This window comes from Ambystoma mexicanum, chromosome 10 (assembly GCF_040938575.1).
Source record: "Ambystoma mexicanum isolate Mex_15411 chromosome 10, UKY_AmexF1_1, whole genome shotgun sequence".
Taxonomy (NCBI): Eukaryota; Metazoa; Chordata; class Amphibia; order Caudata; family Ambystomatidae; genus Ambystoma; species Ambystoma mexicanum.
The window spans coordinates 728989927-729017257 of record NC_090932.1 but is presented as its reverse complement, the minus strand read 5'-3'; the positions used below and the strand labels follow the sequence as shown (position 1 = coordinate 729017257).

General features: G+C 43.6%; 1 protein-coding gene across 1 annotated transcript in view; it reads right to left on the bottom strand.

Moving 5' to 3' along the window:
- CP (ceruloplasmin) overlaps positions 1-27331 on the bottom strand; it is a 536222-nt gene that overhangs the window by 179241 nt on the left and 329650 nt on the right. The window contains exon 12 of the mRNA XM_069618363.1: positions 14006-14210. Coding sequence (XP_069474464.1) covers positions 14006-14210 — 205 coding nt within the window. The remainder of the gene's footprint in view (positions 1-14005; positions 14211-27331) is intronic.

Sequence of the window (27331 nt, the reverse complement as noted above, 5' to 3'; positions counted from 1 at the left end):
GCAGGGATGGCCCCGCTCCGAGTCTCCACACGGCTGGAGACTTCCCTCGTCCCCCGCCGGGGATGCAGAAACAAGAGGGTAAGTTGGGGGGGGGCGGGTGGGAGGGAGGAGAGGGAAGGGAGAAAAAAAAAATACTTACCCGAGTCCCCGGCGGGGGGCGAAGGCAGCCTCTCAGCCGCGGGGAGGCCCCGCTTCGAGCCTCCCCATAGGCTGAGGGGTTGCCACGCCCCTCACCGGGGAAAAAGGCCGTGGAATCCCGACGGAGGGATTCCCGGCCGGGTATGGACCTGGCGAGAGCCAATCAGAATACTTGTTTCATTCTGATTGTCTCTCGCCGGGGTACTAATTATATTTAACTATATTTTAAAAGGCGCATGCCCCAGAGTGTGAGGCATACTGTACACGTGGGCCACAAGGTTGCTTAGCAACCTACTTGATCAGCCAGTGCCTCCCATAGTTAAGTCTTTCAAGGGCACACTCACACTTCCTTAATCCACTCCCAGCTGTTGTCACCTGGATCCTTTCTCGCTCTGTGCTCACAGTTATAGCTTAATGCTGCTTGCCTCAAACAGAAGATTCAAAACCGTTGAGCAGAAGGCATAGGCGAGTGTTTGTAGTGTATGCATGCATGCGTACCTGTTTGTATATAATTCTTGCACTATTTGATTTAAAGAGTATTTATAATGTGCCAATGTATGTGTTTGCACACAATAGAGTTTTGATTGAGTCTGTGCATGTTTGCATGTGTATGGTCGGATAGTTAAATGGTGGTATCAGCTTCGTGGAAGTGATTTACTGTGAACATTCTCCATAGATAGACTGTGCAGTCAGCTTCATAAAAGTGAGTTATTGTAACCATACTGGTATATTTAGATTGTGAGTTCAGTTTCAGGCAAATAATTTACAATTTGCATGCTGACATAGTCAGATTGTGGTTGCAGCTTCATGCAAGTGATTTACCATGACTATTCCTGGCATAGATAAATTGTGGCTGCAGCATCATGCAAGTGATTTAAAACAAACATTTCTTGCATATACATTCTGTGGTTTTAGCTTCAAGCAAGTGACTTACAGTGAGCATTACTGGCATAGGTAGATTGTGGCTGCAGCCTCGTGCCAATGTTTTACAGCAGAGCTTTAAATGGGAGGCAGAATCATCGAGGGGCCCTCCCTCATCAGCCCACCCACCCGTACGTAAGCCATGCCCCCTAACTAGAGCTCCCCCTCTCCTATGAGATGGGGGATGACAATTGCTTGGCTCCCAGGCAGTGTGAGTCATGCAGGAGTGCTGGGATGCACCGCTATTATTCCTTTTGTGTGCCCACCTCTCCTTTGTGTAACAAAATCACAAGATCCAAGCACTGCTGCCAGGCTGCCTATTGGGTTGGAGCCTGTGAATTAGAAACAAAAAGAGAGGTCAGGTGCACCAAAAGAAATTATAGCAGTGTGCTCTGGCTCTCCTTTTGTTTCTTAGTCAGAGGAGCCAACCGCCAGCATCCAGCCTTATCACTAATTGAGTCTCATGGTTAAAGGGCTGTTTTTGTGTTTCGGTGATTCTTAGCATCGGCGGGTGCTGATGCCTCTCCATCTTTTCTAATCAGAAATGTCAACCCCTGCAGGTATTCCCTTAAGCCTTCAGCCCTTTCACTGAACGGGCTGACTGTGAGGGGTGGAGTATCTGGGGCTAGTCGGGTGGAGCCCTGGCTTGGGAGCACTTCTTGGAGACTGCCAGGGCTCTGACCTGTCTAGCTCCAGCCCACTTAAAGCCCTGATTTATAGTGACCATCCATTATTGGCATAGATGGAGTGTTGCTGCATCTTCATGCAAGTGATTTACTGTGACCATTACTGGCATAGACACATTTCAACTGCAACCTGAGGAAATTGTTGAAAAATGCTCCTGTATACTGGTGGTGATATGCATGAACTAGCTTCTTTCGTGTGTTACTCTAGAGGACTAAATGTAAACTTTATGCCTTTTATCCCATTTTTTTCAAATTGTACAGTAAAGTACACCATTTTCACACATTACTTAATACATGTTGTCGGAGGGTGAAGCACGCAGCCTTGTGCAAGTGATTTATAGTGACCAATAGTGGCATAGATAGATTTTGGCTGCAGCCTTATGGGAGCCATTTACAGTGGCCCTTACTGGCATAGATACCTAGTGGACTTAGCCTTGTGAAAATGTTGTCAAATGCTCCTTGGTGCTATTGGTGGCGTGGCATGTACTGGATTTTTTCATGTCTTCCCCTATCATACCAATTGTAAATTATATGGCCTTTTACCCAATTCTTTCAACAAATTGTGCTTCAACATGTCCCCTGCATCCAGACTAATTCCACCAATTTAGGAAAGAAAGCATTTCCCTTTAAAGCAATGAAGTTGCAACATTTCAAAGTCCCCAACGAGCAGGGAAATATATTTATTTTAATAGCGCTTATCCTGGTAGAAGGATTCCTAATTGTGACTCATACTTCTGCAGACTATAAGTGACCTGCCGATGCAAAGCTGCATGTGGAAAATAGAAATTTTACTTGAGTGGGCACGTGAAAGGGAAACAACTGAACACCATCCCCTCACTCCGTGGAATGTCCGGGAACTTACAAAGCTCCAATTTCTCTATGACGAAGCATACCAGAGAGTTTTCCACCTCTAAATTGACACACTGGAAAAGTAGAGGGACCCAGTTTAAAGCAGACAATGGGCCTCATTCCGAGATTGGAGGTAGTCATGGCGCTATTTGCACCATGACTGCCTCCAATAACGGTACCGGTGTAGTCCGACCTTTGCGCGACCGGTAAATCCCCATTGAAAAAAACATTCCCCATTCCCATTTGAGCCCCCATAGGGCTAAATGGGAATGGGGAAGTAGCTAATAACTGTACCGCAATTTGCGGTACCGTTATTAGCTCTAAAGTCCCTTAAGGGTCCTGTCCATAACGCCTGGTCAGACCAGGCGTTAAAGGAGGGACCCGCTAAGGGAACTCGTAGTAGGGCGGTAAGGGATTACTGGCACCGGTCTCCTTACCGGTGCCCGGTATCCCTTACCGCCCTACTCGTAATGAGGCCGAATGTCAGCAGTGCTTCAAATAGGAGGAGAGGTGAAGGATAACAGGCCGAACTCCCTGATTATGCTATTTATTCTTTATTCAAGTATACTCAGTCAAATGCCCCAAAGAAGACTTCCCCTCATTGCTATCCTTTGTGCAAACAAAGGGATATGCGCACTGAAATGTATGTGGTTGTTAAACAAATTTTCTATATACACATTTCACAATACTCCTATCTTAATGGTGATAATATTGAAACCTAGATAGTCCATACAGGGTCTCAATTCTAGATTTTTCTTTGGTACGAAAGTAATTTGTACCTGTCACAAAGTCGAGTGGCAACTACAAACAGGCAGACTACAGAACAGTTAGGAACTGCACAAGAAAAGTTGCCAAGTAAATGGGTTCATGCAATCAAAAGTCAATTGTGATATATCCTAGTTTGGCAAAAATACTACCTGTTCGTTGCTTGGTAAACTCACAGCACTTACGAAGCCATTCACAATCTATCAGGTTGTAGTCTCTGGTAGAATTCAAAGTGAGTGCAAAGCAGCAGAACTGCGCCTCCCTCCCTGAACACTGCCTCACAGTTTTCGACCAGCACATCCTAGAAGGTTCAGCAGGCCAGGCCTACCTCAGAATTTCCACAATGAGTTGGGTTAGGGCATTGACAAGCTCCCTAGATTAAGGTTCCCCTTCTGTGCCCATAACTATCCGCTTTCTCTCGCCTCCTCAAGGTCTCATGACTTGCTCGTTCCCTTGGGACTCTGCAGTAGTACCGCACTTATCTTGTCTTTCCTCTAACTGTCTGCATTTCCACAATGTCACTCTACATGCTCATTCCTCTTGGGTCCTGACCTGAACCCCTTCTTTAACTCCTCCTTAATGTTTCACACATCCTTTTCTTTAACACTCTCTTCAACTTCCTCCCCCTCTCTGCTGTTGTGTCTCCACTCCTATCCCAACCCTCCTTCACTCCTCTAATGTTACACCAGTCCACCTCCACTGCTTTCTCTACCACCTCGTCCTCCGTCAACTCTTGAAATTACATCAATTTATCTCCACTACTTTCTTACTGAATCATGTTATATTCCTCCAATCAACCGCCACTCTTTTCTCTCCCACCTTCTTATTCTCTCCTCCTCGCCTTTCCTCTCTTCAGCCTCCTACTCTTTCTACAATGAAATCTCCATCTTGCTCTTGGCCATTCTTTCCACAATCTACAAACACACACTTTAAGGGTAGCCCAAAGCATGCTTTTATAGTCCCACGCGCCCATGACATGCACATGATGGTGATTTAACTCATTCCTATGTGATTGGTTCATTTTGAATATGAATTTCATTTCAGTTGTTTGGACATGGGATGAGCCACTCTCCTGCATCCTGCAACTGGTCCATCATCTGTGAATTTGTTTGAATTACGCATATAAGCAGGGTGTTAGGAGCTCGCATTGGGTGGGAGGAGCAAGCTCTGTTCCATGCGTGTCCCTAATCAGGAAATACAGTTTTTGGCACAGAACAAAGAGAATTTTCTACCTGCTGGACTCACCTTAAAGAGCCTGTGGTACAGGCACCCTTAACACTACATATTAGTATCTCTTGGACATTTCTTAAAGGGTCAGGTATGCTTGGGCACATGTGGTGATCACCTGCTTTCTACATGTGGCGTGAAGAGGGTACCCTCGGGATCCTTGTCATAACACCTCCCGGGACAGCATCACCTGGCAGGTGCAAGCACCCAGCCCCCTTGACTACCCCACCATCCATCGCAGTGGTCAGGTTGGGGACACAACCCACACAGAGGGAGCCATAACCCCATTTGGGAGATTATGAGGATATTGCTTGAGAGTTTCTTCCACCCTATCTGGGCATGTATACATGCACACAAAGGGCAGGCATACATTGGCAAGGTGGATAGCTCTATAGCAGCAAGCTAATTCTAGAAACATTGGTTTTCGGCCTGGAGTGGGCACAATGGAACATGCATTAAACCTGTACCTATTAGAGTCTAATTGCGTGTATTGTAGAGGGGAGGCAGTGTATCTTGCATTCATGGATCTGAGCACCGCCTTTGACAAGTTCAATAGGCCAATGCTGTGGGTCGTGCTCAGGTCCATGGTAGCGTGTTGACTTGGCACAGACATCGTTATAAGAGCATTTTTACTTCAGTGGTTGTGGAGAAGAGAGAAAGCTGGGAATTTGCTATGATTGATCACTCTTGCAAGATTTGATTGCTTGCCGTTGAGGTGAAATACAATTAATTGAAAGGGTTGTCCTGACACTGCGAGCTGCCCGGCATTTGGAGAACCCAGGGAGAATTTAAAGCATTTCATTCGTTTCTGCCCAGCATACAGTGACATGAGAATGTCCACAATTGTACCTGTTTTTTGACAGTTTAATTTGAATTTCTATTATCCTGCCTTGCTTTTTCTTTTATCTGCTGATTCAGTATTTGTTGCATGGGCCTTGTTGTCTTTCTTAAAAAGACCCATGTATAAGATAAAGGGTGTTCTGGCAGTGTCATGAAGGTCTGCAATATCTTCGAGTCTTATAATGTGTTGATTTTATACTCTGTTTTTTAGAATATTGCTGCTTTGATTGTGGCATGGTTTATTTATGTAATGTTTTTGTGTTTAGTCTGTTTAATGGATGTGCACATCCGAATAAAAATATTTACTGATTGACATTCAAGAAACAAGACAATGGGCCTCATTACGACCTCGGCGGTAGCCATGCAGCTATTGGCGGCATGGCTGCTGCCGAAATCGCATCCCGGTCCACAGAATGAGGAATTACTGGGCCATTCCGAGTTCGGAAGGCCCGGTAATTCCTCCCTCCAAGGACCCGGACCCAGTCCTTCCCCATTCCCATTTCAGCCCCCATAGGGCTGAATGGGAATGGGAGAGGGAGCAAACAACGGACCATTACGAGTTGGCCCGTTGTTTGCTCCCTCTTCCTCTCGCGGGACCAGGTAAGCACGCCTGGTTTGACCAGGCGTTACTTCCTGGGTCCTGCGAGGGGACCTCGTAAAGAGGTGGTACGGGGTAAACGGCGCTGGCACCTTTTACGGCACTGTTAACCCCGTACCGCCAGTGTCGTAATGAGGCCCATGCCTTACAACACTTGTTTGATATCTAGTCTGGCACTTAGGAGCTGGGGAGCTGCTGTATAGCGCATTATAAACCATCAATACAATACAAAGGGAACGACAGAATGTGGTTATTTTCAGTGGCACAATGAAGATTGCCCAAGCACATAGCTCAGGTATTCTTGATTCTATTAAAGACACGTAGGCAAGCATTATGCTTAAACTTCTTTATTACTGCTTCCAACAGCCTTTTAAATCTGAACTTTTTCTCTTTTTTACTTTTTTTTTGAAGCTGAAGCGTGAAGCTGAATAACACACGGAATAAAACATAAACAAATAGAGAAATGGTATCAAAACACTACAGGCCCTATGATCCCCTGCAACATGGTAGTGCTGAGCCTCTGTTCCACTGTCCGATCAGGGCTCCTGCCTAAGTACAAATCCCTGTTGCTCATGCTTCCTTCCTCTTCTTTTTCAGATACTGCTTTATAACTCTGCAACAGTCTAAGGGCCTCATTACGACCCAGGCGGTAAGTCCCCAATTCCCATTTACCCTTCCCCATTCCCATTTTTGCCCCATAGGGCATAATGGGAGTGGGGAAGGAGTTAATTACGCCACCGTAAATTACGGTGGCGTAATTAACAACATGGTCCCTTAGCGCCATGGATTTTAACACCTGCTAGAAGCAGGTGTTAAATCCGCCCTGGCGCTAAGGGACCTCGTACTCAGGCGGTAAGGGTCGGCGCTGTTTACGTCGCCGTAAAACCCTTACCGCCTGAGTCGTAATGAGGCCCTAAGAAACAGTCTAAGAAACAGTCTGAGGGTGCTCCTTCTGCTCCTCTCTGCATCAGGCTGTCCCACATGCATCTCAGCAACTTTAGAGGCCTGTGACTCAATACTCTCCCTCCGGCTCTGGTACGACTAATCTCGAGTATTCTTCTTATCCTCTCCTATGTGGAAAGAGATTCATATTGGTAGGGAGGGGAATTCGCTGATATCATCGTTATCACATATCGTATTGTACAATTATCATTCAGCATATTCCAACTGGGAGGGATATTGCTCGCCTCTGTGTCTTTAATAGAATCAAGACTACCTGCGCTATGCGCTTGGGCAATCTTCATTCTATGTCAAGACCGGAAGCAAGCATTATGCTTGTTTAAAGCTTTCCACTACAGCTGTGGCAATATTAGAAACTGGCTTAAAATAGAAGGTCCTGCAAACTGAGTCGCTCGACCAGTCTGCTGCCTTCATGATCTCCTGCAGCAGAACATCTGCTGCAAAAGTTCGGGAAGCCATAGCTCCTCTGGTCGAGTGAGCCCCAAATACAGAAATGTCTATCACTGCTAATGTCATTACTTCCTTTACCCATCTTGCTATGGTGGCTGGCACAACTGCATTATATGGTTTTCTGCACGCTATCAATTGCTGCTTGTCACCCTGCGGTCTTATCGCTACTGTTGCTGTCTCATAGCACTTTATGCACTGAGCTACGCATAGTTTGCTATTGTTCAGGAAATATGGGTATGAGGCCATCCGACGCGCGAGACTTGGGAGCAGCTGCATTGTGCAGGTGGGATTCGAACCCAGGGACTACAAGATAAAGACATTTACGCATTCTTTCCACACTTGTTTGAACAATCGCAATGACGACGCAATACACCTGGGTGACCCTGTGATTGTTTCACGGCCATCAAGAAGATCCTTGGAGGAGTTAGAGTATCCTCCCGTCCATTCTCTAAATGTTTGGATTGACTGTATTGGAGGACCACAACCAGCCCAGCAAGCAGCTGCGCAGGAAACCTCATCTGGACGCTGTCAACTTTCACGGCGGCGACTCCAGTTTTCCACAAAAGAAGTAATGGATTGCTTCCCTTCTTTTGTGTTAAGAATGTAATCTTTATCTCCTGATGAAGATGTTACTTTAACAACGTAAATACGTCGAATCCGGTAGAAAAATTTGAGATGAGGTCATTTTTGAAGACTTCTGGGATCCATCTCAACTGCTGACCACTTATATAATCTTCCTGTGCCATGCGTTTTGGATTGCACATATTTTTTATAATAATTAAATTGAGGATGAATTGTTTGCTATGACTTTTTTATAGGCTTTTATCTTATATCCATTGTTGTTTGGTATGAGTAGATTGATGTATGAGGGATGTACGTGGATGAATGGTGGAATGATTTAATAGTATGAATTTTATCTAATTGATGTGTTCTTAAATTGTAAAATGATTGCCCAAGTCCAGATTAAATCGTGATTTAATTCACATAATAGAAAAATGTATCAGGTCTAATAAAATCCTTTGATACTGGATCTTCAAATTGTAACCCCTGGATTTTCTTTCTGAGACTAACTGTTATGTTAATACCCTAATCTAGAGTGTGGGGTTTCCTGTGCCTTTCAGAAATATTATAGCAAAACTTTGGGAAGCCATAGCTCCTCTGGTCGAATGAGCCCCAAATACAGAAATGTCTATCACTGCTAATGTCATTACTTCCTTTACCCATCTTGTTATGGTGGCTGGCACAACTGCATTATATGGTTTTCTGCATGCTATTAATTGCTGCTTGACACCCTGCGGTCTTATCGCTACTGTTGCTGTCTTATAGCACTTTATGCACTGAGCTACGCATAGTTTGCTATTGTTCAGGAAATATGCGTATGAAATCACCTTATAGTTAGTGTTAGTATTCTGCGCAATATTAAACACTACGCCCTCTGGGTAGAAAACTTTTCTGTCGATCTCTAGAGCCTTCACTCAGAAACTCTTCTACCGATAGCTACAAATTATGGAAGGTGCCCATGACACCTTGAAAAGCTCTGTAGGCTGCTCTGAAAGTCCCAGCAAACACCATCTGCACCTGAAATTCTGCAAGCTAGTAGTGTTAGCATCTAATCTTGTACCAGCGAATGTGGGGCTCCCAATGGATCAGTTAGGAGATATGTTCTGTGAGAAATCCTTCGGGGGAAATCTGTGGAAAATTCCATCCGAACTGGAAACCAAGCTTGCGATTTCCATTCTGTGTCACTATCAACAGCTCTGCTTTGTTTCTCTGTACCTTTTCTAGTGCCCTCGCAAGCATTGCAAAGTGGGGAAAGGCATAATGAATGTGAACTCCCCAGTTGTGCAGGAAGGCATTCGTCCCTAGAGCCTCCGGGTCTAGCCTCCAGCTGAAGTATTTAGTTAGCTGGGTGTTCAGTCTTGAGGCAAAAAGGTCTGTATGGAGAGGTCCCCATTTCTGTTGTAATCTCTTTGAAGACTGACTTGTGTAGTCTCCAGTCGCTCTAGTCTAGTAAATATCATGAGTTCCAATCCACTACAGTATTCAGCGCTCCCGGAAGATATTCTGCTCTGACTGGTATATTTTTCTCTAGGCAAAAGTGCCAGAAGTCCTTCGCTCGCTCCGCTAGCATCTTGGATGTTAAGCCTTCTAGCTTGTTTATGTATCTTAATGCAGAAATGTTGTCCCTCCGGAGTAGAATACACCATTGCGCTCTGTCCTCAGTAAATTAGTAAATGCTTTCACTGCAAAGGGGCCCGCGAGTAGCTCTAGGCAGTTGATGTGCATTGCTAGTTCTTCCTTGGACCATTTTCTTCCTGTTTCTGTCTGCTCGCATCTGGCCCCCCCAGCCTGATATGCTGGCATCTGATTCTACAATGAGTTCTGACACGTCTCCGAAGATGGCTCAGCCGTTCCATGCCTCCATATTGTGGAGCCACCAGAGAAGCTCTGTCTTGCTGTCCTCGTCTAGTGGCACTAGGTGATGGTATCTCTAGCCTTTCTGTAGATACTTGATTTTGAGCCTCTGAAGGGCTCGATAGTGCAGTGGGCTGGGAAATATTGCCTGGATAGAGGTTGCTAGGAGTCCCACTATCCTGGCTAAATTCCAAAGCGATATAGCCGTATTTCTGAGAGCTGTTCTCAGATCTTTCTTTATTGATCTCATCTTAGGCGCTGGGAGCTCTAGTGTGGCTTTCTTTGTGTCTATCGTGAAGCCTAAGAATTCTACTCTCTTGCTCGGGGTCAGGGCAGATTTCTCCTTGTTGACCAAGAATCCCAGTCCTGATATTATGGATATCGCCCTGTGCACTTGCTTTTGTAATCTTTCCTTGTTCTCTGCCATGAATTGGATGTCATCTAGGTAGATGATCATCTGAATTCCCTGATCTTGGAGTGCGGCTTCAAGGAGTCTCGTGAGCTAGGTGAAGGCCCACAGTGCCGCAGCAAAGCCGAAGGGTAGGCTTTTGAATTGCCATATCTCCTTTCTCCAGATGAATCTCAAGAAGGAACAGTATTGTACGGTTGCCAGTTATAGGGTCGAAAACAAAAGGATCGAATGCCTTTTGATCGACAGTCAAAGGACTGAAAAAAAGGGTCGAATTTTTATTTTATTTATATATTTTTTGGGGGGGGTTCACTCCCCAACCCCCCGTTTTCTTTATTAAAAACATTTTTTTTACCAACACAAACTAAAAAAAATATATAAATAAATAAAAAAAATTCGACCCTTTTTTTTTCGATCCTTTGACTGCCGATCTAAAGGTCATTCGATCCTTTATTTTCGATCCTTTGACTGGACACCGTATTGTACTGCTATCGGTATTGTTAGATATGTGTCTTTCAAATCCAGACACGCTAACCAATTGTCCTTTCTGAGTAAATCTCCTAGCAGATGGATTCCTTCCATCTTGAAGTTTCTGTACACTAACCCACTGTTTATTTCTTTTAGATTGATGATTGGTCGCACTTTGCCTTTGCGGTCGACCAAGAAAATGTTGCTTAGAAAGCTTGCTGTGTATGGTTGCGCTCTCTCTATGGCGTTCTTCTGTGCTAGAGATTGTATCTCCGCATCTAATAATATGCTCTCTGCAAGCGAGATGTGCATGCGCCGCAGAGGGGTTTCTCTAGGAACTCCAAGTCGAAACCCTAAGTGGTTTGCAAAACCCCCGCATCTGGAGACAGCTCGCGCCAACTAGTTATAAATAGTAATGTCCTCCCCCCTACTGGAGAGTACATCGCAATGCGCTCTCTCACCTGTGGTATTTCCTTGATGCCTGTAGTATCCATGTCCTCTGTGACCTCTGTATCCTCTGCCTCTGTTGGGGAAAAAGGCGTCCTTCTGCCTTGATTCCCAGTATTGTGCCCTAGGGCCTTGGGGGTCTTCTGTTTGAATTGAAGCGGCTAGTCGAGCGTCCTCTGTATTGACCGGCCCCTGCAAAAACTGTTCCAGGGAAGACTTTCCTTATGGAGGCTTGCGCTTTTTCTAAGGCAGTGAATGTTCCCACAAATGTATTAATTTCCTTTACGAATGCGTCTCCAATGAGCAATCCCTGTACTCCTTCCCCTGTCTCATAGGAGGCTAGGGCTCCTAACTTATTGTCGATTTTTAAGACCATGGTTCTGTGCATCTCGGATGAGATCATGCAGCTTGCATTCTGAAGCATGCATGCTGTTTGTTGGGCCCAGCCTGCTAGGATGTGTGGGTCTACTGGCTCTTCCGTGTCCTTAGCTCTCTCTGCCAGGTCCATGATTTATGCAATGGGTCCTCTCAGGTCTAGGAATTATCCTGGCATGATCTCCAGGCACAGTCTGTACCTTTCCTGGCATTCCCTATGACTTCCACTACCTAGATTTACAGAGATAATTTGATTCATAGAACAGTGAACTCATAACCATAGAATGAGTAATCCAATTTACAACAACATTATGGGCTGCATTACAAATTCAGCTGTGTGGGGAAAAAACTGGTGGTTATTCCCTAACTGCCAATTCATTGGGCTTTAACAGAATTACCGCCAATTTTACGGTACACGCCGAACTACAAGCATGACCTCAAAGTAGAGGATTTTCCTCGAGGATTATGCTCAAAGTAAATCCAAAATCATACATTGGTGGAATTACCACTCCCAGTAATTTTGCCAAAATCCCCATGGAGTCCTGTGGACTCCAAAAATGGGGATTAACACTGTCCTACCACCCCTTAAAATCCTGTGGTCAGGGTTGTACATAGGCTAATATTTCGGGGGTTGGGAGCTACCCCTTCAAATGTTAGGAGAGGTCCTAATTTCAAAGACTGTGGGGGAGGGGCAAACTTACTTATGTAGGGGCATCTAACTTCTTTACACATTCTTATGAAACCAGTCTGGTGAAGTGTCAATGTTACAAGCAGTTAACTATCTCCTACACATCTGAAACCACACACTTAAGTATGGCTGAGAGAATGAATGGTCTCCTGCCCCGCCTTCCAATCACTCCCTTGACATTCAAGTACTAACACCTTATCACAGTTTAATTGGCTAAAAATGTATGCATATGAATGCAACAATGAAATGCTTTACGTAAGTAGCTGTAGGGCCTTTGTTAACAGCATAGCCCAGGCACCGTTTAATGTCTGTGCCCTGTTCTGTCTGTTCATGGCTCTCTAGGTCAGCCAGGTCGAGTCAATAGAGCCCAACATTTTGGGAGTGGGGTCAGTGGCACCCCAGACATTTTTCATAGGGGTAGCCTGATGAGGTCACTGGGGTGGCAGGATTCATTGACTCTAAGAGGCAGGCCTGCCGCTGGGGAGTGAGGGGGGTATTTTCATAAGGGTCTCTGTGGCCCCCTTGGTCACCCCTTGGTTGGGCCTCTGGGTCGGACGGCTAGAGCTGGATCTGCCCAATGATGTTGCGCCACTGCCTGTGGAAAACCCATTGGACCAAGTGACAGTAACAGTAAATTAGTTTGACTGTAATTCGCAGTTAGAGACAAAGGGGTATGGCCTAGTTGACTTGTATTAGCCTGATAGGATGGAGCTAGACATAGAAGCAAGGTGTCCGGGCAACGAGTCACAGTGTGATAGGCAGCAGAGCATTATCTCTCATTCAAGAGCATAGAAGACCACTCTAAGGGTTAGCTGTATCGACAGGCAAATCTTGCCTTTGTTGGTAGCGTTAAGGGTGTCAATCCGGATTTTGAGGAAGACTTCTTTCTCTACTGTGGCCTGTGCTGAAGAATCTAAGGATGCTCAGAAAATTCTATGCAAGCGAAGCCAGCACCCACGAGGAAGTCATCCATTATGAGAAAAGATATTTAGCATGCAAAACAGAAAAACGACAAAACGTCTTCCTGCAGAATAAAAATCATTGGGCCTCATTATGAGTATGCTAGTCCAGTAACAACGGTGCTGGTAAGCTACCGGCACTGTTGTTACCAGACCGGCATACTCCAAGTACTGCGAGCTGGTGCCTTTGAGGACGCCAGGTCTGACCTGGTGGGCGGAATGGCACCCGCTCGCAGACCTTGACGAATGCACCGGCACTGTTGCAGACAGTGGCGGTGCATCCGTCCTCCCCTTTCCCATTGAGTCTAATGGGATTCGAATAGGAATGGGGGGTAATTTTTCCCGGTGCCCGGCAATGGGGAATTACCGGGACCGACCCGACTGTAAAGCCCAGGTAAGTCCCCACTGCCGGGCACCGGAAAAAAAATGACTCCATTGGCAGCTTTGCTGTTTTAACCGGCACGGCTACCGCTGGGGTCATAATGAGGCCCATTGTTTTTAATACAGTCCTAATGTGGCATGCAAAAATGCCTAAATGTAATGGGATACATTGCATTATGTGTAAACATATTTTATCCAACTTATTTATAGGCTAAGGATGTTTGCACAGAATAGGATTGCATGCGCCGAACGCATCATACAAAAACACGCAGCTGAACTGGCACTGTGGTTAATGGGGCTGATAGGAACTCACGAAGGGTGGGGATACGAAAATGTGAGAATAAACAGTGCTCGCGGAGAGTATAGCTCGAGCTGCATCTGACACATTGGCTCAGAAATTGTATATTTGATTTGATGTCAGTTAAGTACCTGTGAAGATCATATTGATGTCTCTCCTTCTCCCATTCTCTGCTGGGTGCATAGTCCCATTCTATTTCCTCAGCTGCAATATAAAATGTCTTTGAGTGGAAATAGATGCCTTCCGGAAGAGACCAGTGACAGTTCTTCACCCTGTATCGCTGCTTCATACCCGCCATGAGGTGGTCTGTAGTTAAGCACTCCACATCGAAAACACCTACAGAGAGAATTTAAAGAAAATACACATTGGGTTACTAGTCATTGTAGTAGGGTGAACATCAGTGTGCCCCGGTCATCAGTCCCTTTGCCTATCATAATGTTTTTCTAATTGCTAGCATACACTGTGTAGCCTTCTCCAAGAACCTGATTCTACATAAGTAGAACTTGTCTCGGGAGGATAGCTCAGCAGCAACATGCTCGCCTTGGAAGCAAGACGACATGGAACAACACAGGTTCGATCCCCGGGTGCACGCTTAGAAACCTCTGGGTATTAAGCGCGTTATAAATAACCTATCATATCACATAATCTTATTTTTTGGGCTCGTATTTGGCATTTTAGGGAAAACAATAAACAAGAACATTGATATCAACTTTAAAAGAGAAACATTCCATTGAACAAACGCAGTTAATGAAGCAAAGAAATAAGAGAGTCGACCAAAATAATCAAAAATAGGGTATTCTAAAGAAAAAGAATGCGATACCTGCATGGTCATAGAGGTGTGGCACTGAAGAGGAGGTGGCATGAATGAGGAGAGAGGTGGCTTAAAGAAGAAGGGGAGAGCAAGGGAAAAAAGGCCATTATAGGGACAGAGGGGAGTACGATTTTAGGAGAAGTTTGAAAGAGGCAGAGGGAGAAAGTGGACAGAGAGTGGGAAGAGGAGGTTGGAGGGACAAGGAGAGAACATCACACAGGAGTTTGAGAAGAACCTTGAAGAGGAAGGCGAAAAGGATACACATATAGAAGGCTTAAGAGAACATTAAGGAGAGAAAGAGAACATCCAAAAGGAGGCAGACAGAACCATCAAAACAGGGGGTGAAAAGGAGATATCCAAGAGGCAGGTGGAAAAAAGAGAGAGGGAGGTTGGGTGTAAGGAGAGAAGTGAGTCCAATGGAAGTAGAGGAGAGGGAGCAAGCAAGCCAGAAACCTAACCAGGGCAAGTCTAGGATGGGTGGTGGTACGAGCATGTGACACAGTGATGAGAAGGTTCTGAGGAGAGGCGTAGGGCAGAGGGAGGGAAGGGCGGTACGAGCGAGATGCCCTTAGGCACAAGACTTTTGGGACACTTTGAGGTAGAGAGGGAGGATATGCCTTGCATGAACAGAGTCAGGCTCCTAAGACAGGGAGGTGGGAAGAATCCTGAAACTAAGCTTACAGTTATATTAAGCTTACCAGCGGCTTGGTGGGAGCTCTGGGGGAAGGGGGTTTCCACCAACACCTTAACCCCACCTCTACTGGAAGGCCAGCCTGGTATGAAGGCACTCGTGGAAAGGAACCCCCCCCCCCCACATCGAGAATGGGAAGCAGAGGATCAGAATCTACAAAGCCACAAGACAAAAACAAGTATGTAGACTCAAAATCCCAGAACTGTGAAGGACTGTGATTTGATCAAATTCTATGGAAAAGGAACCCAAGGTTATGATTTGCCCAATAAAGCCCCAAACTGTTGACCTTGAGGAAAAGCCATGCGATTGTTTGAAGCTTCACGCTCCTGGTTTCCTATTTTGTCACAACCATAAAATTACCTCTAGTAAGCCCTTCTTTAATTATCAAACTCAGCGTATGACTCATGTTGCTCATACTTATCTTTGTGACAGCTAATCCATTTAAAGTAAATTCACAAACTTGTGTCACCTTTTGCAATAAACCATGTCATCTGTGAGCGTGTGTCCAAAAAGACAGTCCAGCATAAAATATGTAAGCCAGATGGTGATGAGCATGGCAGGGAAACTGAATTCTGTTTCAAACAAATGTACAAATCCCGACAAGTCTTAACTGCCTTTCTATAATTCCTTTCAAGATGTTTGCAAACATAAACATAAACATTATATTCTGCTCAGCACTGTCTAAAATCACTCCTTAAAAAATGCCTAAAACCTCTCTCTAAAAAATAAAATCCTTCAGTTTTTCGAAAAAATACTTTTCTCCCTCCCGGAATGGTTTGCAGTGAATGGCCAGGAACTCCAGAGGCAAGCTCCAGGTACATTTGGTTTATCTCTTCAAAATGGAAGTTCGGCAAATCCTGAATACAGTGTACATTTTGACTATTTGGCCCAGGCTTAGAAAGCAATTAAAATGTCAACTATGGTTTTAGAAGAGCAGTGTTATCTTTGAAATGACAATAACAAAAATCATTGGAAACAGTCTAAGATATCATCAAAAGGATGTTATCTTAGAGATGATAGATGGATGTGTAAATTATATGAGAGAAAGAGGCTTGGCAATCAATGTAGGGAAATCAAAGCTTATGTGTGTTGGCAATAGTAAACCACAAGAGAACGACATATTGGTAGCAGGGAAAAGTCTTGAGTGGGTCAAATAGTTTTGCTACCTTTGGGTGACGATCTCTAGTGATTTGGGCTGGCCATTACAAATAAACCAGCAAACTATATAGACATCACAATGGCTCAATCCTGAGATTTGGGACAAAATTGGGAGTATTACCTATGGATCACACCCTGCGAAATTACGCTGCTAATCAACACCACTGTTAACATACAGCGAGGCTGCGTGGGGTCATTATCAAACTACAAAAAAAAAATAATAACTGAAAACACATTCCTAAGGAACATAACGGCTTTACCACATAGCACCTGCTACACAAAGAACTTGAACTGGCTCATGTAGAAGACCTCAAAGCAATATAGCCTTTCATTTATTGTCTGTGTCTATGGTAGAGGCCCCAATTATCAATAACCAGGGACCTAGTGAAGGATCCCATGGCCACAAATTCTTTTGCTACCTCACCTTGGTTAAAGTATATAAAATCTTCTCTACAAGAGCTTAGCCTTGGTTATTTGTTCGGTGACGAGTCGCGGATTGGTAATTCCACGAGGAGAGAGCTAACAGAGGCCTTCTACCCTCAAAGATCAAGAATAAGGAACAATAATGACTTGAAGAAACAAAGCGTCCAATTTTATTATCTTAACATCGTCTTTAAATTGGTAAGGCCAGCAAATGTCCAATGGTTTATCACCCCAAGGGAAAGGGCAGTCATTATTGCCCCGAGAACAACTCTTTTGTTCACTGGAGAAAGGGTGTCAGCTTCACCAGCAATTCACACAGTGAGAAGAAACTGCCCTAGCTGTGAGAGTGCCACAAATCATTTTCATTTTTTTGTCCAACAATAACAAAGCTAAGAAAGGATTTTATAATCCCAGAACTAAGAACCTCAAAGATTGGACATGTGCAATCAGGACTTACTTTTTTATTTTCTGCCCCAGATTTGCAGATGACCCAAAAAGTGTATTTGTGCACTGAACGGGCACTTATGTTACATAGGCAATTTGTATGTACTGATAAACGATGTTAGTATACTATGATGGACTATATGTCTTTGATTGCATCTAAATGTTTTTATTGTTGTGACATTTTTATTGTCTGTTCTTTGATGCGAATTTACATTTCCGAATAAAGATTTTATCACTCACACTTTTCTAGATGAAGTGAAGGAGGGTTTCATTAAAATGGTAGAACCTATCTATGTCTGACATCTTTGCTCTACAAAGTTTTTTCTGTAAAGTTGAACTGGCGTCCAAAACCATTAGTCAGGAAACTTTTAGTATGAGAGATAGATGCTGAATGTTGACTAATGTGTTATATGTGACTAATGTGTTATATGTGATGTGTATTTGCACATGAATACTGTTTGCATAATTAGGGTGAATTATTTGCACTTTATTGTATGTATTTATATGAAGTATGATGTTTTTCTACACAATGTATTGGAAGCTGTGTGTTGTATTTTTTCGAGAAACAATTGAATTGATGCTATTGAATAGTGTGATTTGATTGACTTTATCAATTGTTCCAAGTTCCTCCTTCATGAACGATTATTCAAATTATGGTTTAAAAATGGTGCTAATTAAAATGAACAACATCTTTTTCCCGTGAGGCACCAATTGTTTTGCATGTTCCTGACAGTGACCACAGTTGTCTGAGAATTCTGTTGCATGCCCATCCATTATTTTTCTGGCTATGTGTTTCAGTTCCTCCTCCATTTTAAGAGATCTCAACTCTTTTCACATGTCTGCAATGGGGTCAAATGTCATAAGAACTGCCAATCTCTCAATCATTTTCGATTTTGAGAACCCTGGTAATATGTTAGCTCTTGATGGTCCCTTTAACATGTTTAATGCAGCCTGTATTTGTTGTATCCTCTATGTTGAAATATCATTGCCTTGAGGTGGCTGACTTAATCAAAATCCTCTTCTTGTGTGTGTCTCCTCCTTATCCTCAAGAATTACAAAAAGGCAAGGATGTAAACATGGTTTTAGGCTGTTATGACGAGCATGTAGATATGTACTCATTTCACTTGATTCACAGAATGGCTTGCTGTGTATGATGTTATTCTTGATGATTGTCAGAGTCCAAGTCTGCAAGTCCTAGACTTGTTCTATTGTATTCTATTCTATAAAATTGTTATGAAGAGCTGACTCGCCTGCAGGCCTCAGGGCGCTGGGAGAACAAACAAACATAAAGAGGTCGCTGAGAGTGTGTCAATGTGAGAAGCAGGTAGGGGTGCAGTCAGATACCTACACTATCAAAAGGGTGAGTTTTGAGGGCTTTTTTAACTGTGCCAACAAAGGCAGTTGTCTGATTGATAGGGGTTGATTGTTCCAGGCTCCCGGAGCCCAGGCGTCGAAACTCAGATCTACAAAACATTTAAATCTGGTGGAAGGTTGCAAGAGTAAATCCCTATTATTAGACCGCAGCGCCTGTCTGCGCGGCAGTCTGCTAATACAGGATTTGAGATAACCAGAAGCATTCCCGTCAAGACATTTATAGACTATGCAGGATGTTTTAAAAAATATAATTAGCTGTTTCGGCAGCCAATTAAGTTTTATCCGGGCGTCTGAGACATGATGGCTCTAACGGCTCGGTTCTGGGCAACTTGCAATTTCCTGACATTTTCCTGTGTAGTGCTGGCCAGCAGGTCATTGCAATAGTCAAGCCTGGAATGAATGGTTGCTGCAACTAGCAGAGCCCTGTTGTCTTCTGACAAATAATCCTAATTTGCCGTAGGAGCTGTGTCATATATGAGCAATTAAAGGTCACATAACAGACATGCTTCTTGAAATCAAAGTGGCAGCAAAAAACACACCCAAGGTTTAAAACCTGGCTGGACATGTGGATTCTGTACCCTCCAATAAGGAAGGCCTCATATTGGGGATCTAGGAGCTTAAGTTTTGCTGGACTTCCAACAATTAAAAGCTTGTCTTTTTTGTTGTTCAGTGTCATGGAGTTTTTTCCCATCCAGTCTTTGATGTCCTTGAACACCCCACTGATAAGAAGCTAATCTGTCTCATAATAACCAGATAGATCCAAGATGATCTGGATGTCATCAGCGTACTTCACATGTTTGACACCCGTATTTTCCAGCACATCAAAGAACAGTTTAGAATAGATGTTGTAGGGGTGATATGCTAGACCCTTGCGGGTCATCACAGCAGAGTGGGACTTCGCGAGATTTGCATTTCCCCATGGCTACTTTAGCTCTCCTAGGGCCCAAAAAGAATCTGAACCAATTAGCGGCCGATTTGGTGCATTTTCCATCTTTTGTTAGCCTGTCTGGCAGATCGAAAGCGGGGGACAGGTCTAACAACAGCAGCATAGCTAGTTTGCCTTGGTCAACAATTCCAGCAATGGTAGATCTAACTTCCACCAGGGCTGTTTCCGTTCCGTGGTTCTTTCGAAATACGGACTGACTGCTGGATAGAAGGTCCCTTTCTTTGACAAAAAAGCTACCTTGTCGAAGATTTTTAAAAGGAATGGGACTTTGGTTATTGCACGAGAGTTAAGAGGGTCCATGGGATCTAAGCCCTCCTTTTTTAGTAAAGGGGTGATCCAGGCCTCCTTTATACAGTCAGGAACCTTCCCCTCCTGAAAGGACAGATTCACGAGGGACGCCACTGGTGAAGCAATACTAGAGACAAATTCCTTGAACAATGTGGACCGAAAAGCATCGCCTTTACATTGAGTAGGTTCGATATTAGCAACCAGCGCAGTCAGTTCGCTAACTGAGACATGTTTGAAAGAGAAGGAATCAAACTCAGTATCTGTGTTAGGTTCTGGAGTTCCAGTATCTGTACTCATCAACTGACTAGCTTGAGTTATGTTCGGGATATTGTCTAAATGTTCTCTGACTTTTTGGGTCATACAGTTGTGCAATTCTTGACACCAGGCATCATTAGCAATTATCTGAGGCTCTTGTTCGTATTTACCTCACCAGATAGAGATGATTCCTTAATGGATAGTTTTTCTATTTTCTCTTGGAATGTAGCAGGCCTCGGTACAAAATGTAAAGAGAAGTCCACAATTCATTTTCTGTCTGAATTCTTGAGTAGGATGATCCAAGAGTTTAGTTCTCTTGAAATCCCTAACCATATTGATTGTTTCTATACAATAAGTGGACCAGCAAAACATAATTGTAGGTGCTGTAACTCGGGGGGCCTACCCACCTTAATTTCTAACTGTTTCTTGTGGTGCAGTAACACCACATTCACACCCGACTACTGGATATTGACCAAATTAACCAGACTCCGTTTTCCTTTCCTATTAGTAGTAAATTGTTATGAACCACAGGACAATGATCATTTCAATACTGTTCTTGACTCCCTATATGATAAACTACTGGAATTGTCCGATGACGATTGGGGTGTTATTTGAATCTAAAGTTGGGCAATGGCCCCTTGGATTCATTATTTGATAAGAACAAAGATATTATGTGGGAGATTGAGAACCCAGTAACTTATGATCCCATGATGGATCAACTGGGTTTCTGTGTTTTTTATGGAATGTGGGATTAGGTCATTGAATGGTAGGTTCTGCCAGGAAATTCCACACAGATTAACATTTTCTGTTGCAAGAGGCACATGAACTACTGATTACTTTGGTGATTTGGTAAATTATTCGTTCTTCATTGAGTATTTTAAAATTATACCATGGCAGGATAGTGCCACTCAGCATTAGAACTAACTCTAAAAAAATAAGGTGGAATAATGACTAAATAAGGCAAAGGCGGTGACATGTCTTGCATGCATTGTCATTTACAGTGCAAGCATTGACCTTGGTGGCTTTGCCATGCAAGGTTGTTAACACATCATGAATGACGGCGCAGGCATGTAGGTCAGGAAAGGGGCAGGCATGGGGCTTGAAAGGGGGGATTGTAGTGTGCAAAGAAGTGGTGTACCATTGCAGGGAAGAAATCTAGAAGAAGTCGTAGGTAGTCCGGTGACAATGACGAATCAGGTAAGTGAGGCTACGGGGAGGTTCAGGGAGGAAAAGGGACCTGACAGAGGGTAACCCCCTTCAAAAGATAGTTGCCAAGTGGTACAGACTAAGGGAGGGGCACAGTGCAGGAAATGTCAGTGCACCCATGGCCTGCGTGATTTATACAGCATGCTCATTGCAGTGTGCTGTAGACACGAAATGAGAGAATACATTATGGAATTTTTTAAGTAATGTTAAACCTGAGTTTGGTCTTTACCTTTTGACTTTAATAATAATCCACGAGTAATAAGTTGTCCATTCAGTAGGTTTATGGATGGGCTTCTGGACTGTATGATTTATAATGGGACCAAGGGGAAGGGAAGCACTATTCCTTCTTGGTTTGGCTCTACATTTTAAGTGGACAAATGATCCCTCCTTAGTGCACTATAAGCCGGCGTGCAAGACACTTGGTAGATACTTGAGGCAAGGAGGGCCTGGGTCAGTTGCATTGAATGCCGTAAAGCGGGCTTGAATGAGTTTGACTGCTGACCCAAATTGCTGGATATCCTAGGAGCTGATTGCCAATGCTCATTTGAAATTGCATAGGGCCAAATGTTTCCTCTCAGCCCTGAGTGGCACATTTTGAAGCTCTATAGCAGAGGGATTTCCCCTCTGTGAATACAGAATAGGGCAGGGTCTACTGGACTCTGAGTGTCCCTACCCACGTTACGATGCACACATGAAATAGCAGGGGCCATAAGGTCTATAAAGGGGGATAAAAGCTCTGGCCCCGATTTTATCCCCACTGATAGCTATACACAAATATGGGAATCTGGGTTTGGTTGCTACCAGGTGTTTGTAATGCCAGGGTAGCAGTAAAACACTATCCAGAGTCTTGGAGAATGATGCCTTAGTCCCTATTTATACAAAAGGGGGGTTTGACTGTTACCTAAATGTTATTGCACAATATCTCTCCTTGATGCCTACTTTAAAATCAGGGGAAGGCATCTTTGTCAAGAATAGAATCATGGTGACCTGAAAATAACATTTGGTCCCCAATCCAGATGGAATGAATCGGAAGGGTGGAGTCCGATCACCAAACTCTCAACTTCTATTTATTTGCCTCTAAGTTAGTATTTATAGACAAGGAATGTATTTCTCTTGTGTTCATGGTTTTGGTGGTTGCTTTCAATTCAGTCAATAGAGAGAAAAGATGGCAAGCCTTTGCAAAATTCGTGGTCCCCGGTGACCATCTTAATGTAGTCAATTATCGACATTTGGGGCCTCATTACACGGATGGCGTTAGGGATTTACCGGTACCGGTAAAATACCGGTACCGGTAAATCCCTACCGCCTTACTACGAGGTCCCTTTGCGGGTTGGGGGATTTAACGCCTGCTTTTTGCAGGCGTTAAAATCCAACCCGCTAAGGGACCTCGGAGCTAATTACGGCACCACAAAATTGCGGTGCCGTAATTAGCGCCTTCCCCATTCCCCTAGAGCCCTATGGGGCAGAAATGGGAATGGGGAAGGGCAATGGCGGAAGGGGGATTTACCGCCCCTCCAAACTTGAAATGGGGCGGTAAATTCCCTTTCCGCCAAGGCATAGCGCCATGGCTCACCGCCTACCGTGTAATGAGGCCCTTGGACATTAGCGGCCCAGTGCACTGTGGAATGATTGGCCAGTCTACTCTGCCCGTTGCAGTGAAGCATGCGGCAAGACAAGATGTAAACATGCGGTGAGACAAGGCTGTTTACCAGCACTGGCTCTGTTTAATCAATTTTCTTACACACTTTATGATTGTGTGACTGCAGTAGCAATAGATGTTACCAACTTTAACAAGAGAACCAATCCCCATGTTGACATATGCCAATGATGCAGACTTAATGGCACAAACAATATCTTGTCTCCAAAACCTTATAGGTCAGTATTTTTAGTGCATGCGCTCACGGAGTCATGGATTACTGTTTTAAAATCTGCAATAACTTACCTTGGGCCAGGCTTTAGGAAGTTCTCTTCTACTTTTAGATTCAATAGGGCCGCTATCACCAGGGGTAAGACATATAATTATTTCAGGATACCTTTTCTGAAAACTTTTATGGAAAGATCATATTAATGGGAAAAGCTACCAAAATGGCCCAAGAATCTATGCATTTACCGCTTCACACTGATGAAGCCATGCTATGTGCCTATGGAGCCAACCGGAGCAGGGGTGTAGGGATGGAGCAATTGTACCTCTTTGAAATGATTGGAAAATACATTCTGTCAGAAGCTGTTAGATCGCCCACATTATGATCCCAAACCTTATTAATAGGATTATTTTAAACATAGCTTGGTAACATTTGTTTTGAAAAATGTTGTTAAATAAAAATGCACTTTTAACTCAAGACATTTTAGGAGTTATTTGCTTGCACTCAAAGAGGGCTAATATACAATGGATGAAGCATGCGTTGGCGAATTTGGTGGTGGGATCCAATAAGGGAAATGTGGACGACATTTATGGGCTGGACAAGTACACATCCAAAACCTAATACTATCCTTAAATAAGAGCCTTGTCCCAATAGGAGTGGACCGGCAATTGGCAATATACAGACATTTGTTGTTAGAAATGAAATGATATAAGGTAATTTGTTTCTCCAAATACATCTAACTTGCTCACCTTTTTGAAAGACAGGCAACTAATAGCAAAGTGAAGATTCACTTCTTTCTGTGCTTGGGCCCTATCGATTCAGTCGTGTGTTTTCTTTTCTTTTGTCCCATTTTCAGGAATAATAGAAGCAGTACAATAATTAAGTCAAAACTATTGTATTAGAGTACAGATAAGGAGAAATGCATATGAGGGAAACACAGTTTGCAGGTGTTGTTTGGTTATTTGCCCACCCATTGACTGCCCATGACCATGCTAAACAATATGGTCATTCCCACCCAGTTCCTGCCGCACCCCGCACAAAACACCTCCTCATGGGAACTCTTTGAGCTCAATTTAATCAAGCCTTACCATCAAAATTTGCACTCAAAATGCCTACCAGTGTTCTTTCAAAGCAGTCTTCTGAGTTAATGACATAATTGGAGTTGTAAACACGCTACTGCTGTGCAATAAATATGCTTTAACCAGGTCTGCCTGCAGCAACTCGATTTATAAGCACTTTACATGTCCTTCACTGAGTTCCTGTTAAAAACAAGCTTTGGCAATGCCAACAGTTTTGGCTTGTGTACAAGTACTAGGCATTTTCCCGGCACTGCTATTAGATGCACAGGTACTCGCACCATTTTGCACCTGCTACTCACAATGGCCAGTTAATACTTCTACGGCTGTGCCTGGCAAGTTCCTTTGCCATGCCAACAGAAAAGCACAAACTGTTGGCATTGCCAATGCTTGTTTTTATGGCTGCTGTTCCAATCACCACTGTCTGGGTTCTTTTTCGATTTTTGAGACTTGTTTTAAATTGTACCAAGAGACTCATGGCTTCTTGATTTTATTTAATGTTTAAATCATCTTTTCATATTTTATGTATTTTATGCACGCATTATACTTGTAATTTGTATTGTTTATATTGTAGAAAATTAAACTATCCACTATTAAGTATGCAAACGATACGTGCAGCCTGCAGACACTGTTTTTAGATTGTATGCTGCAGACTTTTTCATTATTGATTGATGAAGTGGTTTGTTTTAAATTGAGTTGTATGGGCCATTGCTGCCCGAAATAAAATAATATTTACAATTGTGATGTTATTTTCCAAATTTGATTCAGGTTCCAAAAAAAGCATCTTTTCCATGGAATAGTCCACACTGCATTTGATTGCATTGTGGGCTATGTTCAGTTCTTCCACGCCTGTGGGTGTGCCAAAACTTGATCTGGTTTATGTGATATTGTTAACCACATCATCACGCTATTTCACACAATGAGTGATACCCTATCAGGGGCTGGCCACCGAAACATAACATCCCCTGCCAAAACAAAATAAAACCATAACATACACTATGGATCATGCATAAAATAATCATCAAATTGTCTGGGGATGAGTCTGACAGACCTCTTTAGATAATTAGTGTAGATCCCAGTATCACTTTAGGGGTTTTCATCAAGACTGGTATCTTCTGTAGTATAACCTTTGGCTAAATTATTGGGTATACATTCAAGTTTCTTTGTACCCGGATACCTGGCGCTTGTTTTTAGATAGATTCCATGTCTACACACTTGATCGTGATCACGAAAATACTTGTGGCAGACCACACCGCAGCAATCAGCCTAACCAGGCCATCGTAAAACAATTACAGCCCACAGTCCAAAGACGTGGCATGTAGACAAGCACACCCTAGCCTTGAAAAGGACCCTGAGGGGTCGAAACATGTGTCGGCTGGCCACTTTTAATACAAAATAAACCCCACTGCACTAAACCAAGTGTGTAGACATGTAATTCAATCCCAATGAGAGATGCGGGCAGCACCTCTACAAAGCCGTGACTGTACCGCTAATAAATCTGGTAACAAGTAAAAAACAAAAAAGAGCTAAAACAAATACAGTGATGCGCATGTGGAGACTACGATCTAGTGCCCATACACTTGGGTGTATATATTCAAGCAATAGAAACATCCCTATAGCCATCATTGCCTCTTCTCCACCAGTTGTTAGGCAGTCCATCATTTCCACAGTGTCATTTACCTTGCTAAACCAGCTGACATTTCTCTTCTCACTTTGTTTTCCATTATAAGCTTTCACCATGGATCCTTTTATCATGTGACCCGGGATGGCTTGGTCTAGAACAGGATTCACAGGTTGTGGTTTGGATGGCGGTTCTGTATCAGGACATGGTCACCTATTTGTAAGTCATCTCTCACAATTCTCTGGTGAGCGTTTTCCTTTCAGTTTTTCTGCTATCCGAACAGAAAGTATTGTGCATCCCAGAGGCTGAGAAAGTCTTCTCGAGGATGAATATCACTATGTTCAGTGAGGTGGAGGAGGTGAATTCTACCTCTAGATATCTTAAATATTTGTGTGTGATAACCATGAAGTGCTAATTATTGAGGATCTTACCAAAGTCTATGCTAATAGCTTGTCAAGGCTGTTCACTTAGTATCAGGGATTGGATAGGAGGTTGCTGTTTTTTGTCACCGAGGCCTGATACCACTTGCATGCCTCCAGCATCTCACTAGCCTTGCAATCGAAGCCAAGGAAATAGACCTTTTCCGGGGGCCATGTATTGGTTATAAAAGAAACATTGTGACCAGTATGTGCTAGAAGTATTACTTGAGTTATCAGCACTCATGGTACTACAATCTTGGACAGTAAAAAAAAGGATTCCTACACAGGATACCAACAGATCCTGGTGAACCAGTCATATGCCGTGCAGCACCATCTTGGCTTTCTTGGTGTGAGATTATGTTTGTGCAATACTATCCTCCCACCTGTCATTCTACTACCATTGAGATAGGGAGGGTGGCTTGTGTTATGAACCACATGTTTCTCTGCCCATTCTGCCTCCAGTACTTTTAAAACAGCCTGGGAAAATTGTCGCTGGATTATCAGCATTTGCTTCATAGTTTAGTGTGACCCTATACTCCTGCAGCTGCAAGAGTCATTACTCGATGCATGCAGGTGGCCAGGGGACAGATCCTGATATTACAGGCACAAATGGCTTGTGATCCATCACCTCTTTCAATCTGTGGCTGTTTTTGTATGGATGGAAATGCTTCCAGTCTCATTAAACTGCAAGAGTGTCTTGTTCAATCTGGGAACATCTCTTCTCTGTGGCGGTGAGGGTTCTGCTGGCATAGGCAATGGGTACTCTCTGACACTTAGTGTTAATTTGAACCAACTATGCTCCCAGGCTAAATTGGCAAGTGTCCACCACCACGCTTGTCAGCTTTGTAGATCAAAGAAGGGCATTGTCGTGTTGGCCATGACT